The sequence below is a fragment of the Telopea speciosissima genome, chromosome 7, assembly GCF_018873765.1.
Source record: "Telopea speciosissima isolate NSW1024214 ecotype Mountain lineage chromosome 7, Tspe_v1, whole genome shotgun sequence".
Taxonomy (NCBI): domain Eukaryota; kingdom Viridiplantae; phylum Streptophyta; class Magnoliopsida; order Proteales; family Proteaceae; genus Telopea; species Telopea speciosissima.
In genome coordinates, this window is record NC_057922.1 from 56518754 (window position 1) to 56534931 (window position 16178).

General features: G+C 40.7%; 2 protein-coding genes and 1 non-coding gene across 5 annotated transcripts in view; 1 reads left to right on the forward strand and 2 right to left on the reverse strand.

Annotated features, from left to right (window-relative positions):
- The window catches only part of LOC122666573 (asparagine synthetase domain-containing protein 1), an 81369-nt gene extending 81078 nt beyond the window's left edge, over positions 1–291 (reverse strand). For all 3 annotated transcript variants that reach the window (XM_043862586.1, XM_043862585.1, XM_043862584.1), the window contains exon 1: positions 132–291. In XM_043862586.1, coding sequence (XP_043718521.1) covers positions 132–221 — 90 coding nt within the window. In that variant the 5' untranslated portion in view covers positions 222–291. The remainder of the gene's footprint in view (positions 1–131) is intronic.
- Positions 292–465: 174 nt separating this feature from the next.
- On the forward strand, positions 466–537 carry TRNAT-CGU. The gene has a single exon. It is a non-coding gene; the product is annotated as a tRNA-Thr (tRNA).
- Positions 538–6259: 5722 nt separating this feature from the next.
- On the reverse strand, positions 6260–9651 carry LOC122667045 (ankyrin repeat-containing protein ITN1-like). The gene is made up of 3 exons (XM_043863217.1): positions 9145–9651; positions 7391–7806; positions 6260–7267 (listed from the first exon to the last, which is right to left on the reverse strand). The coding sequence occupies exons 1-3, from the start codon at positions 9596–9598 to the stop codon at positions 6302–6304; spliced, it is 1836 nt and encodes a 611-aa protein (XP_043719152.1). The 5' UTR covers positions 9599–9651; the 3' UTR covers positions 6260–6301.
- Positions 9652–16178: the final 6527 nt, after the last annotated feature.

The window sequence follows — 16178 nt, forward strand, 5'->3', positions numbered from 1 at the left end:
CTTCAGCTACTTAATGGTTGCTAACTTGTACTGGAAAATAAATAGAGAGAATAAACGGAAATTGAACAAAATGAGACCGGTTGTCAGGTCATTTGTATTCAGGCTTCAGAGTACGTGAGTATAGTTATTACCTCGTCAGTCTCGGGAGGAAGTCTGTAATCGGGAAGCAAAAGAGACAAATCGATTCTCACACCGGAGATAATCAAAGCTATCCCGCACATTTTCTTCGTTTCTTTCCCTGCAATCGAAATTCGATTTGTGTTCACTTCAACTTTGGGAACATCTGAATTCTAAAGTAGAAAGTAGAAGAACACCGGAAAAGTGTTTTTTTTTGTTTTTGTTTTTGGGGGGGGGGGGTAAATCCGGAAGGGTTGAGAAACCTGAGAAAAAGCGAAGCAACCTAAAGAACTTTTCGCTAAATATTTCTTTATTTTTTTAATATAATGCTAACATAAAATATATCCTGCTTCCGTAGCATAGTGGTAGTGCGTTCGCTTCGTAAGCGAAAGGTCGCGAGTTCGATCCTCGCCGGGAGCTAAATTTTGTTTTTACCCAATCTTTCCCATTAATTAAAGAGCAAATTTCATGGACACATGGACACTCTCCTTGTATTTTTTTTGGTAAAGATGGACACCCACCTTGTAAGTATATGAAATATTGCGCGGACATACCAAACTTTGGAAAAATATCACAGACTACTTTTACTTAATGTTTTTATTTCAACTTAGTCCACTTTGTTAGATCTGTGCAATTAAGATGTTGTTAATTCTTTTATAATGGCAAAATTACCCTTACCACAGGGTGAACTTACCATAATACCCTGAAGGATAAAACCCCAAATACAAATCATTCTCTTCATCGTTGGAGACTTGCAACTCAGAGGGAGGCGACCTGCAATCGAGATTTCTTCTCCATGTCCTCAAAGGGAGGCGACCTACATGAAATGCCAGTTAGATAATAAAGCTTGAGTGAAATGTTCAATGGTCGAACCATTTGAAAAATCAAGCATTGCAGAACAACAGTAATTAAACTCGCGCAAGATTAGAAACACAACAAATCACAACAATGGACCAAAAAATTGAGAGAAATAAGGGGATGAGATGGAAACCAAATTAGGAAGAGATGGATATGGAAGAAACCCTAGTGTTAGTTACCTGCCAAGCAGAAACATCGAACACAGTAAGAAGATGACCAGACTTCCATTTCCACCCATGGCTGAAAGCAAACTGAAGCAGAGTGACAAAACGAGGCACGGGAAAATGTCATTGCTCATTACTCAAAACTGCATCTTTCCGGGCAAGGAGTAGAACGGATTCTCACTGAAAACTAACACCATCGGCGGGATTTCTAACCTATTTTTAGATATGACGGTGAATGCGGGAACAGTTTTGCGTCTCAATCAGAGACAGCGTCGTTTTGAAATTTCAATGGGGGCGTCAAAGGTGTTTTCATGGAGAATAGAATAACGGAATCAATGGTCAAGAATTCGTTGTGGAAGATTCCTCTCCTTGTGATGAGCAAAATCTCGGTCGAACACATAGAGGTTGAGGATTTGAAGTCGGAGAAGGAGAAGATGATGTGGCAGCGGTCTATTTGGCTGTGAAGCTTTAGGTGGAGGTCATGCAGGCAGAGAACATCTCATTAAGAAGAGCCGTAGAGGAGGGGGATGGGTGTCGAAGACGGAGAAGGAAAGGGATAGGGAGATGCTGCTGATAACAGTCCCCGGAGCCGGAGCAGGTGATGGTCGCCCAAGCATCCAGTTCACAGTTTTTTTATTTAAATAACTAAGGGGTAAAATGGATATTTTACATTTGGGTACTAATTGTGCTTAACGTCAGAGGGAAGGTTGCCATTTTGACCAAGTTTGGTAAGTCCGTGACATATTGAATACTTAAAGCGAGTGTCCGTGAAATTTACCCTTAAATAAATGATTTTATCGGTTATCTTCACCCTAGATTACCACAACACAGCATTAACATCAATATAAATCTTTCATTCATAATATTTCAAAGATAAAGTCATACCTTCCACTAAGGGTGTCAAATCCTAGTCCAAACCGTTAAGATCGATCAAAGCCGATCGAAAAAACCCGAGATTGAATCGAACCGATCCTTATTCGATTGGTTTGGGCTGGGGTATGACGGGACCGGCTGAAAACTGGACCGACCGATAACAAACCGAAAACCGAACCGAATGAAAGCAATAAAAAAAATAATGAGTATAAGGTTATAATAATTGAATTGATTTCAATATTAGTGAGCAAATTTATGGTTGTAAGGGAAATTGTTACAAATCAATGAGTATGAGGTTATGAGAATAGGGAAATTGATTTGTAACAATGCTTGTTCCATTGATCTCCTTTTTAAGTGTGGGGCTAATGAACCCAACTTGTTTCAAAAAACCCAGTACCGAACCGAATCCAAACCGCTATCAACCTATTATCATAAACCGAAATTGACACAAAACCAAACTGCATCGAAACCGAACTGAAACCGAAATGTCCTTATTGGTTCGGTTTTGGTTTCCCTAAAAGACACACCGAAATCTGAAAAAATCGAACCGGCCGATTGACACCCCTACCTGCCACAATAGAAGGAGATGCTTCTGTATCCTTCTGAGTCATCTCGAAAATCCTACCGGAGGCTCTTGGCTTCTGGTTGCCTTGAGTGTCTCTTCTGTTCTGGGCATTTTGATTGGCTTGCCCTCCTTGTGGGTTCTGCTCTGACTGATCCTTAAGAGTTGGACAATTCATTGCAAGATGTCTAGGTTCCTTACACTTAAAGCAAGCGAATGTCCCTACCAGACAATCACTCTTGTGGTTCTTACCACACTTCTTGCAGTCAACATTTCCTTGGGCCTTTTTTTTATGGAATTTCTTCTAGGGTTGTAAATGGACAACCGAAAATCCGAATTCGATCCGCATCTGTATCTGTTTAGGGGCATCCGTATTCGATTAGAGATATCCGGAAAAAAATCCGAATACTTAATTATAAAAAATTAAATAAATAATGATCTTAAGGGTTTTTGAAGATTTAACAAGTTCTAGAATATGAGGAGAACAGAATCATGATCTAAAACTATGGATTGAGAGTGAATTGTATCCACTAGGGGGAGGAAGGTTCGGGTTATATAAGGCAAAGGTGTAAACGGATGGTTGAAAATCCAAATTCGATCGGCATCCGAATCCGTTTAGAGATATCCGTATTCGACCAGGAAATATCCGAATCCAATTACATCCGATCCGTATCCGAGCCGAATCCGATCCGTTTACAGGCCTAATTTCTTCCAGTTACCCTTGTTTACTGGAGGGGTAGCAAAACTCTTTTTAAACTCTTTCTTTGGTTCAACTCCTTCCTCTTTTGTTGCATTCTTCTCCGCAGCCTCATAAATCTGAGATTTATGGACTACTTCAGCATAAGTCTACAATTGCACGAGAGAAATACTCTTCTGGATCTCCACCTCAAACCTTGCTCGAATTGTCGAGCCTTCATTTCCTCAGTACTCATCATGTGTGGTGTTTATCTAGATAGTTCTTCAAAATTCCTCTTATACATCATCACAATTTGGCTTCCTTAAGTCAAATGCATGAACTCAAAGATCTACTTTTGCTTCACACAAGGCAGAAAATACTTGTCATCAAAAGCCACCTTGAATCCATCCTAGGTGATTTGCCTATCACCTGCCTCCAATATTGGTTTAGTCATTTTCCACCACTGATCCACTTTTCCTTAAAGCATAAAGGTGGCGCACATAACCTTCTATGTCACACCCCTATCCTAGAATAAGGGTATGTAATGGGAATACCCCTGTATTCCACATCTAACCACAGGATTGACACTTTACTGTGTCATATTCACCATATCTCGAGCAATTAAAAAACAAGGATACAGAGTTGTAGCGGAAGAAATAAGGAATATTAATAACATATAGTATAAGATTTCCAAAATGATATCATATAAGTATAAGTGACCATTTATCCCAACATCCACAATGTCATCAGATTCCATAATAATAATAAGGGTAAATTGCACGTCACCCCCTCGTTTTCTAATGAAACTCAGATCACCCCCTGGTTTTTGAAAAAACTCAAATCACCCCTTGATTTAAACCCCATTATGATAAATTAGTCCCTACCATTAGTTTTATGCTGTTAAGTAATGATGTCAGCCAGTTAAATAAATTTAAATTCCTAAACTACCCTTGACCAATGTTAAAGATGAAGGAAGGGTAGTCTTGTAAATTTTATTCTAATGTTTTAGTACAAGGGGAAAATAGTCCTTTCACACCAATAACTAACAGTAGACTAACACCGTTACCGTAGATGGGGTGATTTGAGTTTTTCAAAAACCAGGGGGTGATCTGAGTTCATTTGTAAACCAGGGGGTGATATGTAATTTATCCTAATAATAAACAAGTATATGATATAAAGAGAAGTTGTATAGTATTATCTACCATCAATTACATTCATCCACCAAAGTTCTCTCATGATAAAATAAAATAATGTCTCATAACCACTGGGCCTCTAGCCCGAACTATTATGCTCCATGAGCATGCATCTCGCAAGTCTGATCTTCATCGTATCCCTCCTCGGTGGGTTTCCCACAAATGTTATCTCCAGGTACAAGTGTCCAACCAGGATCTCCCCAAATGTCAAGTCCAGTCAAGTACGACCATTAGGGCTCATCGTCAGTCTCCATGGCATTACAGCATGTATCATCATCTAAAAACAAAGATTCCCGAGGGATGAGCTTCTACAAGCCCAGTGAGCGATCAAACCATACACATCTATACAATAATAAATACATCAATAATGCATGCATAAGTATGCTCATCACATATGATGCATGAATGCATTTGTTCATTTTCCCCTAACATCAAGATTCTAAGTCGGGTCAAGTACTATTATAATTCGGATGACATTCCGACAATATCAAACCCAAGCTACAATGGAAGCCTGTGAGACCGAAACCCTTCACTAGGTTGTCCGCAAACCCCGATACAAACCCCGTTCGGGTATCCAGCTTGAACTATTGTCGGTGCTTGGACTTCATGGTGGGCTACCTCGAAAAAACGGTTGGGACCTATGCGCTCGCCCAACACCTAAACCCCTATCGGTAAAGGTCATAGTACTGGGTAAGTTATATCCTAGCTAGCAAACAACTATTGAAATTCAAAGGTGCACCGTGTAGCCTAGAGGTCGAGTCCATAGTGCCAAACACGGTGGCCTGACTATCCTCTAGCCTCCCAAGCTTACACACACACACACGCAAGAGTATAATAATATGGCGGGTGTGATACTAAAATACCGGTCGGCCGATCACAACCCTAACCCAATCTATTATACACACATCACGCAGTTTAGTTTGGGTGTCCATTGGGTCATTTTAATCCTCCGGTTAAATCTATCACTTCCTTAATGGATCATGGACTGGGACTCAATCTCTATGGATAAAGCCTCTCGTCGTTTGAGTTTATCTCTTATTTCTTTTATCTACTAGATGTTATGGAAGACGCAGAATGAGAGAATCTTTGGTTAGCGGTGTTGGTCACCAACAGAAGTGATTGAAAGTTTACTTAAGGCTTATCATGAGTTTCAAAATCCCCAAATTCCAATAGCAGGGTTATCTTCTTTTCCAGCAACTATATCTCCTACAGATTTGAATGGTGGCATCCTACTACTTGGAATGACTCAAGTGAATTGTGACGCAAGGTTGCTTCCCAATTCTACTAATGGTATGGGTATATTTTGTAGAGGTCTCGATGGGTGACCTCTCCATGTTGTTTTTATTCCAGCTTCTTTTGATATTATTGCCATCGGTGAAGCATTTATAATACGATCCTCTATGCTGGAGTGTATCTCTAAAGGTTTTGACATGGTATTGCTTGCATTGATAATAAGGATGTTGTATCTTATTTGCATATGGGAATTGATGCATCTCCTCTTAGGATTCGTGCTATTCAAGAGGATATATGTCTATTCTCCACTTATTTTGAATCATGTATTTTCACCCATATTTCGAGGGAGAATAACAACTTAGCTGATTCCCTGAAAAGGAGGATGCTATAGCTAACGTGTATGATGGTGTGGCCCATATCCAATCCATGGCTTAGTGATCTTTGTAATCTTCAACCATGAGCTTTCACGTTATCCTTAATAAATGTTTTTTACCCCAAAAAAAATTTACAATAATGCATTACCAAAAAATGAAATTAGAGGAATGCATATGTACGGATAATGCGTGTACTGATACAGTATATACTAAATCGATACGCTAACGGAATCTGATGGGCTTAAAAACTTTTAAAATGGGTGTATACCTTCCTTCTCGGAGCTCTCCATATCAGAGTTACTCGAGTAAGAGCTACCTTTCTTCCTAGAGTAATGCAGGTCGTCCTCTACCCGACTTATGCTACTGTTAGGGCTCGCCTTCTTCCTCCCTTCTCTCTTCCTCCTCCATTCCAACTTCCTTAGCCAGTGCTTTGTCAACATAATCATAAGCCCCACAAAAATGAACATCACGCACCCTCCCCCAATTGACAGCACAGCCACTCGAACCCACTTTGTTCCCTTGCCACTTGGCGTGACCACCCACGAGGCTGCTATGTAGGCCGCAGCCATGAACGACACTGAAACCCACATCACTTTGTGTGTGGCTGCCACAAGTTTCATCATCTTTTTTCGTCGGAAGGGAATGACACTCACAAGAACGATCACTATTCCCAGTGAAGAGAACAATGCTATGTTGTTGCAGACCATGAAGACCTTGAAAGCAGTCTTCCTTCCGACTGCTGACTTACCGATCAGTGGCCCGTCTTGGTGAACACCACCGGGAGGACTGACGCCGGCAGCGAATGTCACGGTGGCTATTAGAACAGCCACAACTACGATGGTGTTTCGCACATTTGTCAAGCCCTCCATGTGGAGCTTCCGTTGCTTTTCTCGACGGCCACTGCTGTGTCTCCGTCGGTTATGGCGATGGGCCATGGATGTGGTCGACCGTGAAGAAGGTTGAACTGGCGATGGTGGTCTTTCATCTACTAATATTGATGCTTCTGGGTTATTGGTTTGGATAGTAAGTCGGTGGATTTTGGGCGATCCTGGAGGCAACTGATCGCATCGCTTACCGCCGGCTTCCTGTAATGTGGGTATGAGTTGGAGGGTACCGGAGCTGCTGCCACTGATCTCTACAACGTCGAGGGCCGTGAATCCTTTCCGATTCAGAGCGTTGACGTCAATATTTGTCTTGGTGACCAGGAATGTAACCATCTGCAATGTTTCCATATATGTCTTAAATTAAATAAGATCCACAACCATTTTGTTGGTCTTCACACTTGAGACAAACGGATATCTAAGAAAAAGGAAACCCAATTTCAGTGGAAGAGGTCTTACTGCAGTGAGCTTTCCGGCAGAGGCGAGATGCAAGACGGTGTTGCCGTCTTTGTCGGGCATGTTCAAGAGGTTGGTGATATTTAGGTTATCCACCAGGTACCTGACGGCTTCGTACTGGTTGTTCTTGACGGCTAGATGTAGAACTGTCTCTCCCTGTTCGGTTACCATCTCGGCGGAATCAAGGCTCGTCGAGAGGATCTCGTCGAGGATATTGACTCTTCCTTTGCTTGCTGCAGAATGAAGTGGTGTTTTGCCGTCCTTGTCTTGCAAAGAAGAGAGATCAGGTTCCAATCTTAGAAGCTCCCTTGTTATATCTAAGTGCCCTTTGCTACAAGCCAGGTGCAATGGAGAACATCCATGACGGTCCTTTCTCGATGCCAGGTCCGGCTGTGTTTTCAGTATTTCCTTCACAATATCTGTATTAAAAATAAAATTATTAACCAACTCCCTTATATTTGCTGTGATTAAAGTGTCATTGTTGGGCCTGGTTAATCTTGGACTTCATTTCCTGAGAGGAGTTAGATTCCAAGTTTTATGGCTCAGCCAGGCAGCTGGCCAGGTCAATGAGGTCAACTTTTGGGCAGGCAATCGCAGGATATTAGGGTGGATCCTGATCCTCTACTGCCGAGCTGTCAAGTAGGACCTTACTGTCAAGACACAGCAAGGCGATAAATGACTACCTTACCCCACTCGGGCCGACGATCTTGATTCGACAAAGATGAAGGGACAAAGCTCCACTAACACATCCAAGACTCAAGGATACCTGCAACTCATCTTCTCCAATCGATTTGGGGAAGATGAGTTGCAGGTTTTTTTTCTTTTTTTATTTCTTGAAGGGGTATTTTTATAATTTTACCCTTTGATTTTAACACTATTAGTCATGAACTGACGGAATGGGTTTATTTGTTAATGTTTATAAATCTCAGGGAGGTACGTAAAATTTTCCAAAACTGAGGGGTAAAATCATACTTTCGTTAAACCTCAAGGTGGTATGTGTAAATTACCCTTTTCAAGGAGGATAATGTTGTCATTTCCAAGAAAAAAAAAATAGCATTTCACATAGATCTGTCAAAAAATGATATAACGTTGGGTACCTATCAAATTATTTTGAAAATTATTTTTCAATACCACCAATTTAAATAAGTTTTGAAAACAAAAAAAAAAGGCAATCAAAACAAAATTACAATTTCTCATTTCACCAGTGTGGTGACAACAAGCTGCACCCTTGTTTAAGAGATCTTCCAATGGAGATTAGGGTAAGGCGTGTAAACCGAAGACCATTGCCTAGCCCATCTTGGGAAGTAGGAAGACCGATGGCGATAAAATTTGGCTGCAAACCCGGGTTGCAGCCATGTTCCTACTGCCTCTAATCCTAGGCGTAAATTTAAAATAATCTCTTTCCTTTTTGGGTTCACAAATACCATCTTAAATTTTAATAATTTTTCAAAATACCTTTTTAAATTCCAAATCGACACCTAAATTTGGGGCAGCAGGAACATAGCTGCAACTCGGGCAACAGCCAATTTTCTTCGGGTGAGAAGTTGAATCACTACATTAGGTTGGATCTTTATCCTCTTAGGTTCATTGTCTTGGTGGGATCCACCCCCTCTTATTAGGGGCACTAGGACACTAGGACACTGCATCCGGCAGGGATCCTGAGAGAATAGTTTTCCATTTTGGCGGCTAATCGTAATCAATCATCTTTGAACTCACGAAGGAAATGAAGTTAGTAGGGAGAAAAATAAGAGGATTACCGAAATAGCCTGCCGATGCCGCGACATGAAGGGAAGTTGTGGGTCTATCATCCTCCAACAACAGCAGCCATGAACGGTGCGCCAGCAGCAGCTTCACTAGGTTGAACTGGCCACGACCACAGGCCACAAAGAGCACACTCTCGTTATGGAGGTTAAGCTTGTAAGCAACTCGAGGGTCAGTTGCTAACAGTAGCTCCATCAGCACCATGTGCCCTTCCCTACATGCTTCATGCAATGGAGTTTCCATCTTCTCGTTCACTGCCGACACCATCTCCGGCTGTTGTTTAACGATCTCGGTGGCCAAGTCAAGGTTTCCGAACTTCGCAGCGATATGTAAGACGCTGTTGGAGGTTTGATAGGTCGTTTGATTGATAAGGTCCTCGTCTTCTTTAATCAAATCGAGAAAGGCAGGCACTTCCCCTCGTACCGATGCCTCATACAACCTCCGATCCATATGTTATGTCTCTAGAAGCTCCGGCGAGTAGGGGAAAGAGGGTTGGGGGGGGGGGGGGGAATTAAGGCTGAAAGAAGAAGAGGGGTTGGAAATGGGTGATCACTGACAGTCATTATTTAGCGGGGGAGGGAGGGATGGATAAGGAGAACAGGATGGCGAGTCGCGATTTTCCACCATTGCGCCCACCTCGAAATTTCATGGAAGACCATATGAAATTACGTGCCGCGTAAAGATGTTTGGTTTTTGTGTCTGCTAGACGAAGTCAATGGTGTTTAGGGGCGTCAACGGGCCCGGTTTGCACTAAACCTTTTTGGTCCTGAATATTTTGCCCATGAGCTTGTGGAACTAACAAAGTCCACTCAGTCTACCCACTTAACAAAGCCCAAGCTATAAAAAAAAAAAACAAATTCGGAAACAAGCTGTTACTAGACTCAAACCTTCGACCAACTGGTCATGGTAGAAGAATTTTATCCGTTATACCAAGAACCTCTATTTGTATATTTTTTAAATATATAGTATATAATACAGGGTCGGGTTGGCCCTGCCAGGGTCAAGGCCTCAACCCAGACCTGACCCGGCCCTGCCAAGGCCAATAAAAACTAAACCCAACCCGGCCCTATAGTAAACACAGGCCCGGCCCGGTCCTGTTCGGGCTAAGGGTGGGTTCGGGTTGGCTGGGTTTTTTTGACACCCCTGTCGGTGTTTATACTTTATAATAATTATAAGGGCAAACTATGTTTACCACCCTATAGTTTGAAAAAATTACATCAATCCCCCTCAAAATTATGCCTACCCCCTCCAAAGGAGAGGTGAATGTAATTTTGAAGGGGTTCTGTGTAATGTTTTCAAACTATAGGGGCTTTTTGTAATTTTCCCTAAATATAAAGATTAAGCAAAAGTATTCATATAAATTTTGGGTCTTTTCAAATGCCCCCTAAAAATACCCATTTGTCCAAATGCACTCTTGTAACTTTATAAATTGCAAACTCCCTTGTACTTTCAAAACACTGTAACATTTTAGTCCAATTCGTTAATATGGGATATTAGACGTTAGTTTCAGGGAATCTAATGACCAAACTACCATTCTGATAAAAAGCCACCAAAATTAAAAAATAAAATGACCAAATTACCCTCATCTTCCCCAAATCGATTTAAAACTGAAAATTTTTCCCCCAGATTAGATTTTCTGAACTAGAGATGGGTTTCTCTGATGATTCTTAAGATGGGAAAAGGAGAAAAAAAGAGGAATTTTGGGAAGTTCTATGGGGTAGTTCATGCGATATTGAGGATGCTTTTCAGTGAAAGATTATCCCCTTTTTTTCACTTTTATTCTTCAAAAGAAATCTTATCTTTTTTTTTTTGGTAAGGCAAGAGAAGTCTTATCAGTACTTTCATTCTTGTGGTCCTGGATTCTGTATTTTGAAGTGACTAATTAGTGATTTTGTAAAAGAAATTAATGGTTGGTTTTGAGAAAATAATTGAATTCAATAGTTATAGTTTTCTTGTTTTCTTTCTCTGGAAAAAAAACGATTGTGGATTTTTTTTTCTGGATGAGAAATGGATAATGGGTGAATTTAGGGTTTTGGGATGACTTTTTGAGAAATTCTGACTTATGTGGAAGGGTTACTGTTCTATATTGACATTGAATTTCATGGGGGTTTTTTTTTTTTTTGGGTGATAAAATAGAAATATATTACTAAGAAACCAAGTGATATACAGATTTTTTTAGTTTGGGCATATTTCGGTAAGTTCACAGCTACGGCTATACAAAAACGGTTGCCATTATTTGTAATACATATATCATGATACTTGTTAGATATATAAAATAAGTCCTCAATAAGTTCCCAAGACCAGGTAGATGTGGTTGGAGATGGGAGAACTTCAGTGATCTATGGATTTCAGCACCATATTTTTTTTATCTTCAACCCTGGCGAAGACGCATGATCCAATCCTGTGTGAATGCTAACTAAGTCAGGTTCCATTGCAAGAGATGTATTAACAAATCCTGCAGCCAAAAAGTTAAGCCGTCCCTTAATCAAAAAGATGTAAGACCATCCTGCCACAGTTAATCCAGGAATATAGTATCATGCACAGATCAAAACAGGAAAATCTAATGTTGGTAAGATAATACACGGGGGAACAGATAGAATATCCTCTGTAACAGCAAATACATCATAGGATGGAAATTTGGGGGAGGGGATAAATGTAAATCATTTAACCAATGTCTTATTTGATTTAAAATCCACAGAGGGTTGGGTTTTTCACCTCTAAAAACGACCATGTTCCTAGTAACCCATATAAAATAATAGGTAACAATAAAAACACTAAAAAACCAATTAAGAGATTGTTTATCAAGTGCGCGGTTTAAAACCAACGATAAACATAGATCAGACAAATTGTAAAAGACCAGGTGTTCAGTCCTCAGCCTCAGTGGCTCTGCCACCCATATGTGCTTAACCCAATCATAAGATAAAAATAGATGCCAGTAAGATTCGGCACAGATTCCGCAAAAGGCACAGGAAGAGTCGATTTGAGTCCATCTTGAAAGGGAAGCCTTGATAGGAAGTCCTACATTAGAACACTCCAGAAAAAGATCTTAAATTTTGAATGAATTTTGAGTTTCCAAAAGAACTTCCACCAAGAGGTGGTAAAGAAATTAGTGTTTCTAGAGGTGGATAAAAATTCAACAGCTGCTAGTTTTGTACTAAAACAACCATTTTTGGCTTTAAAGCACCACCATCTATCATCATCATTTGACAGAGAAAGCAATTGAATTTCATGGGTATTTTGTTCACAAAAAATGAGTAGAATATGGGTTTTAGTTCACCGATTGAATGAGAATTCTGACGATGGGTTAGTTCTCTGCTTTTCTGTTTCAGTTTTTGATTTGCAATGGATCTTAAAGAAAGGTTTTGTTCAAAAGCCTGGACAAAGTCTTCTTTGGAGGATAAATCATCCAAAACTCTCCCCCTCTCCCCTTAGATCCACTCCTTCCAGTCTTGATTATGGAATTGGAATGCAGCAGCCATTTTCTCAATTCGATCTGCCTTCAGAGCCCTCGTCAAGTAACCCTGGTAATGAAATCAAAATCCTGGATCAAGTGAATGGACAGATGGCAGATATAGCCATCGATGCTGATAAACTTCAAGGTTGGGATCCCGGAGCCATGTTAACCAATCTCTCCTTCCTTGAGCAAAAGATCCACCAGCTCCAGGATTTGGTACATTTGATTGTTGGCCGAGGAGGTTGAGTGTTGGCTCGCCCAGATGAAATTATGGCTCAGCAGAAGCAGCTCATAACTGCTGATCTGACTTCCATCATAGTTCAGTTGATCTCAACTGCAGGTAGTCTTCTCCCATCTGCAAAGAATAACATATTGGCTGAATTATCACAAAAAAATATATATATATTGGCTGCAAATCCTTTTGTTGGGCAGCTTGGGAATAACTCTGGTATTGGATGCTCTCGTAGTGGTTATTACTGTATTTCAATAATCCTATGATGTAGTCAAGATTGAGGGAACTAATTAACGCAAGTTTGGAACCAAGAATGCGAGCCTTAGGGTTTGAAAATTTTCAGTTTCAAACCCTAAACGATTGGGCAATTTGATCATTTCATTCTTTAATTTTGGTGGGTTTTTATCAGAAGGGCATTTTGGTCATTAGGTTCCCTGAAACTAACGTCTAACGTCTAACGTCTTAAATTTACGAACTGGACTAAAGTGTTACAATGTTTTGAAAGGGGGGGAGTTTGCAATTTGTAAAGTTGTAGGGCTACATTTGGACAAATGAACATTTTTAAGGGGGCATTTGAAAAAAACCCTAAAATTTTGACCCAATGGAGTCTTGTGTTGAAGCCCCTCATTGGTGCATCATAAATGTTCTTTTCTCTTATCAGAATCGAGTTTGGACTTTGGATCGCTTGTTGCGTCAAGAAACCTTCAGTTGATCTTTTCTAGATAGAAGCTACAAAGATGAACAGATAAACAAAGGAGAGCCGGTCTTCTCCAATGGGGGACTCTCCGATGCCTAAGTTAGGTTTCTTTAGCAGCAGACAATTCAAGAGAAGTTAAGAGTGATGAGTTCGATAGATTACTTGACCCATAGGCCCCTTATTTATATGCCGGGCTAAGTAGAGATTGTGCCTCACTAGGAGACGATGAGTCTTTCCACAATGAGCTTGTTAGGGTAAGAGTCCTGTTAGGAGAGTGATAGCTGGGGAGAGTTCACCAAATATGGGAGTTTCCTTATTGATCGGTAGAGGATTTTGTTTCCTTGTTGGACTGTGCTCACTGGCAGTGTCATATGCGCCATAGTGGGATTTCGATACGTGTGTTGCCTATTATGTGGGGATTGTATCCTCACGTAACTAAATTTCCCAATCTAGGTCGACTATGTGAGTATAACCCGACAGGTCAAGGGTCGCTCCATGCGATTGTGGTTGTGCCACGTGTTGGCTTAGTTTTGGCGAGCCCTATTTAGGTATAAAAGCCCCCTACTCCTGCGGAGCGGTGTGGTTCGATGGAGTAGAACAGGGACAGGCAAGCGGTAACATACTACTTGAATATACATCAGATAAGGTAAATCTCAGTAAAACTACTTGAATGTACATCAGATAATGTCCTTTCAAATCCCCTTCCCCTGTGAATCCACAACATAAGGAGTAAATGATAAACAAACTGGAAGTATATAAGGCTCACATATAAGAGCTAGGGAAGAAAAAATAAAATAACAAATAATGACAAAGGGGGATAAAAGATGGAAACCTCTTAAAGAAATAAGTGATTCTACAAATCACATCCACCACTCTGGTCCTAGTTTTCATCATCCAAGGCACCAAGCCTTCGCGTAAACTCAGCAAACTCTGGTTTTATTCAAGTACTCATTCACAATTACATGGGAGTTCTCTCCTCAGCTTGCTGACCTGCACCATAAAAATTGATACTAAGAGTGCGTTTGGTAACGTTTAGAACAGCGTTCTGGACAGTTTTTTTGTTCAAAAAGAACAAAAAAACATGAAAAAGTGTTTGGCTTTGTGGTTCATTTTTTCGTTCTTTTAAAACGAACCAGAGGTTATTAACACCAAAAGAACGTTCTTTACAGACCGTCTCCAAGACGTGGAGACGGTCTGTAAAGAACAAGAATGACTAACGAAGGCGTAAAATGAGGAAAACCCGATAGAAAGAGCAAAGGCATCTGCAACTCCTGGAGAGGAAAAGGGGCTTCACATCGACGAAGAGGAGAAGGGCTTCTGTGCTCAAAGGCATCTGCAGAGGTGAGTTCCAACCGATGTTCTGCAACTCTCTCTCTCGTTCTCTCGCTATCTCTCTCTCTCGCCGTCTCTCTGTCTCTCTGTCTCGTTCTCTCGGTCATCTCTGTCCATATGCATTCTCTGCTACTCTCTCTCTCTCTCTCTCTCTCTCTCTCTCTCTCTCTCTCTCTCTCTCTCTCACATGAGTCACGAGTCCTACGGTAGTCTCTCAAAATATGACTTTCCTCTCTCAGAGTGTAACAGTTGTTTTGGGGAGGGAGGGAGAGAGAGAGAACCCTTCACTTTCCTCTTTTCTCATTTGAAAAATGAAATCCGCTATACATGTCCCTCTTCCAGGGCTTTTGGGGGCTTCAATTCAGTTCTTCTTAGATTTTCGTGAGGAAACTCTCCACTCTCCAGTGATTAGGGACTAGCACAAGAGTCCCTTCTCAGGCCTGTGTCATGCGATGCGCCGTCATAGTCTGAATTTCTCCAGAGAAGAGATGGCATTTCTTCAAAATCATTCTTGAGACCAACATTCTCTCTCTCTCATATTCTGGTTTTCTATTATGGGTGTGGGTTCTCTATTATTTGATATTTCGGTGAGATCAGCTGTTTATGCAGGTATTGATTTGTTGGTTGATCAACATGAGAACCATAAGTTACAGAGTACTAGGAGGCGGAAATGATTTTTGCTTTGTGTACAGCTTGAAGTTTCAGAAAAGTTAGCAGGATTTTGTCAAATATCACTACATGTGAGAATCACTTGTTAGTTTTCAGATACAATGGGGACTCAAATTTTTATGTTTGTATATTCAATACAATAGCTACTGAGACAGAATAACCGAAGCTGGTATGTTCTTTAAAATCAGGTTCTTGAATGAATTAGTTCGTTTGTGTAATCATTTTGTCAATAAAATGCAGATTGGTGCACTAGAGACCTTCTCACATCATGTGGTCAGCAAATGCAGAGGATTCAGTAGCAAAGAGGAGGCCTATTTCTATATAGTTTTTTTCTGATTCTGTGGGATTAATTAAGCCATCTGTTGTGGTTGTTTGGGAAGCATTTCTTGAAGGGCCCTAAAAACCACAAATTTGTGGTCATGTCATCAACATTTGGCCTTGAATTTTGACAGAAATGTAAAATTGACTGGAAACATTTGGTCATGTCATTAACATTTCATTACTGTTAAAATCATTCAGGATTTCTACCACAATAACAATAGCAATAACTCTGAAACTTTGTGCATCATTCCAATATCTGTACTTGGAGTGGGAGACCAGGACTAGCAAGTGCTGCTCTGGTTTCACCATCTTCAGCATAGGTTGT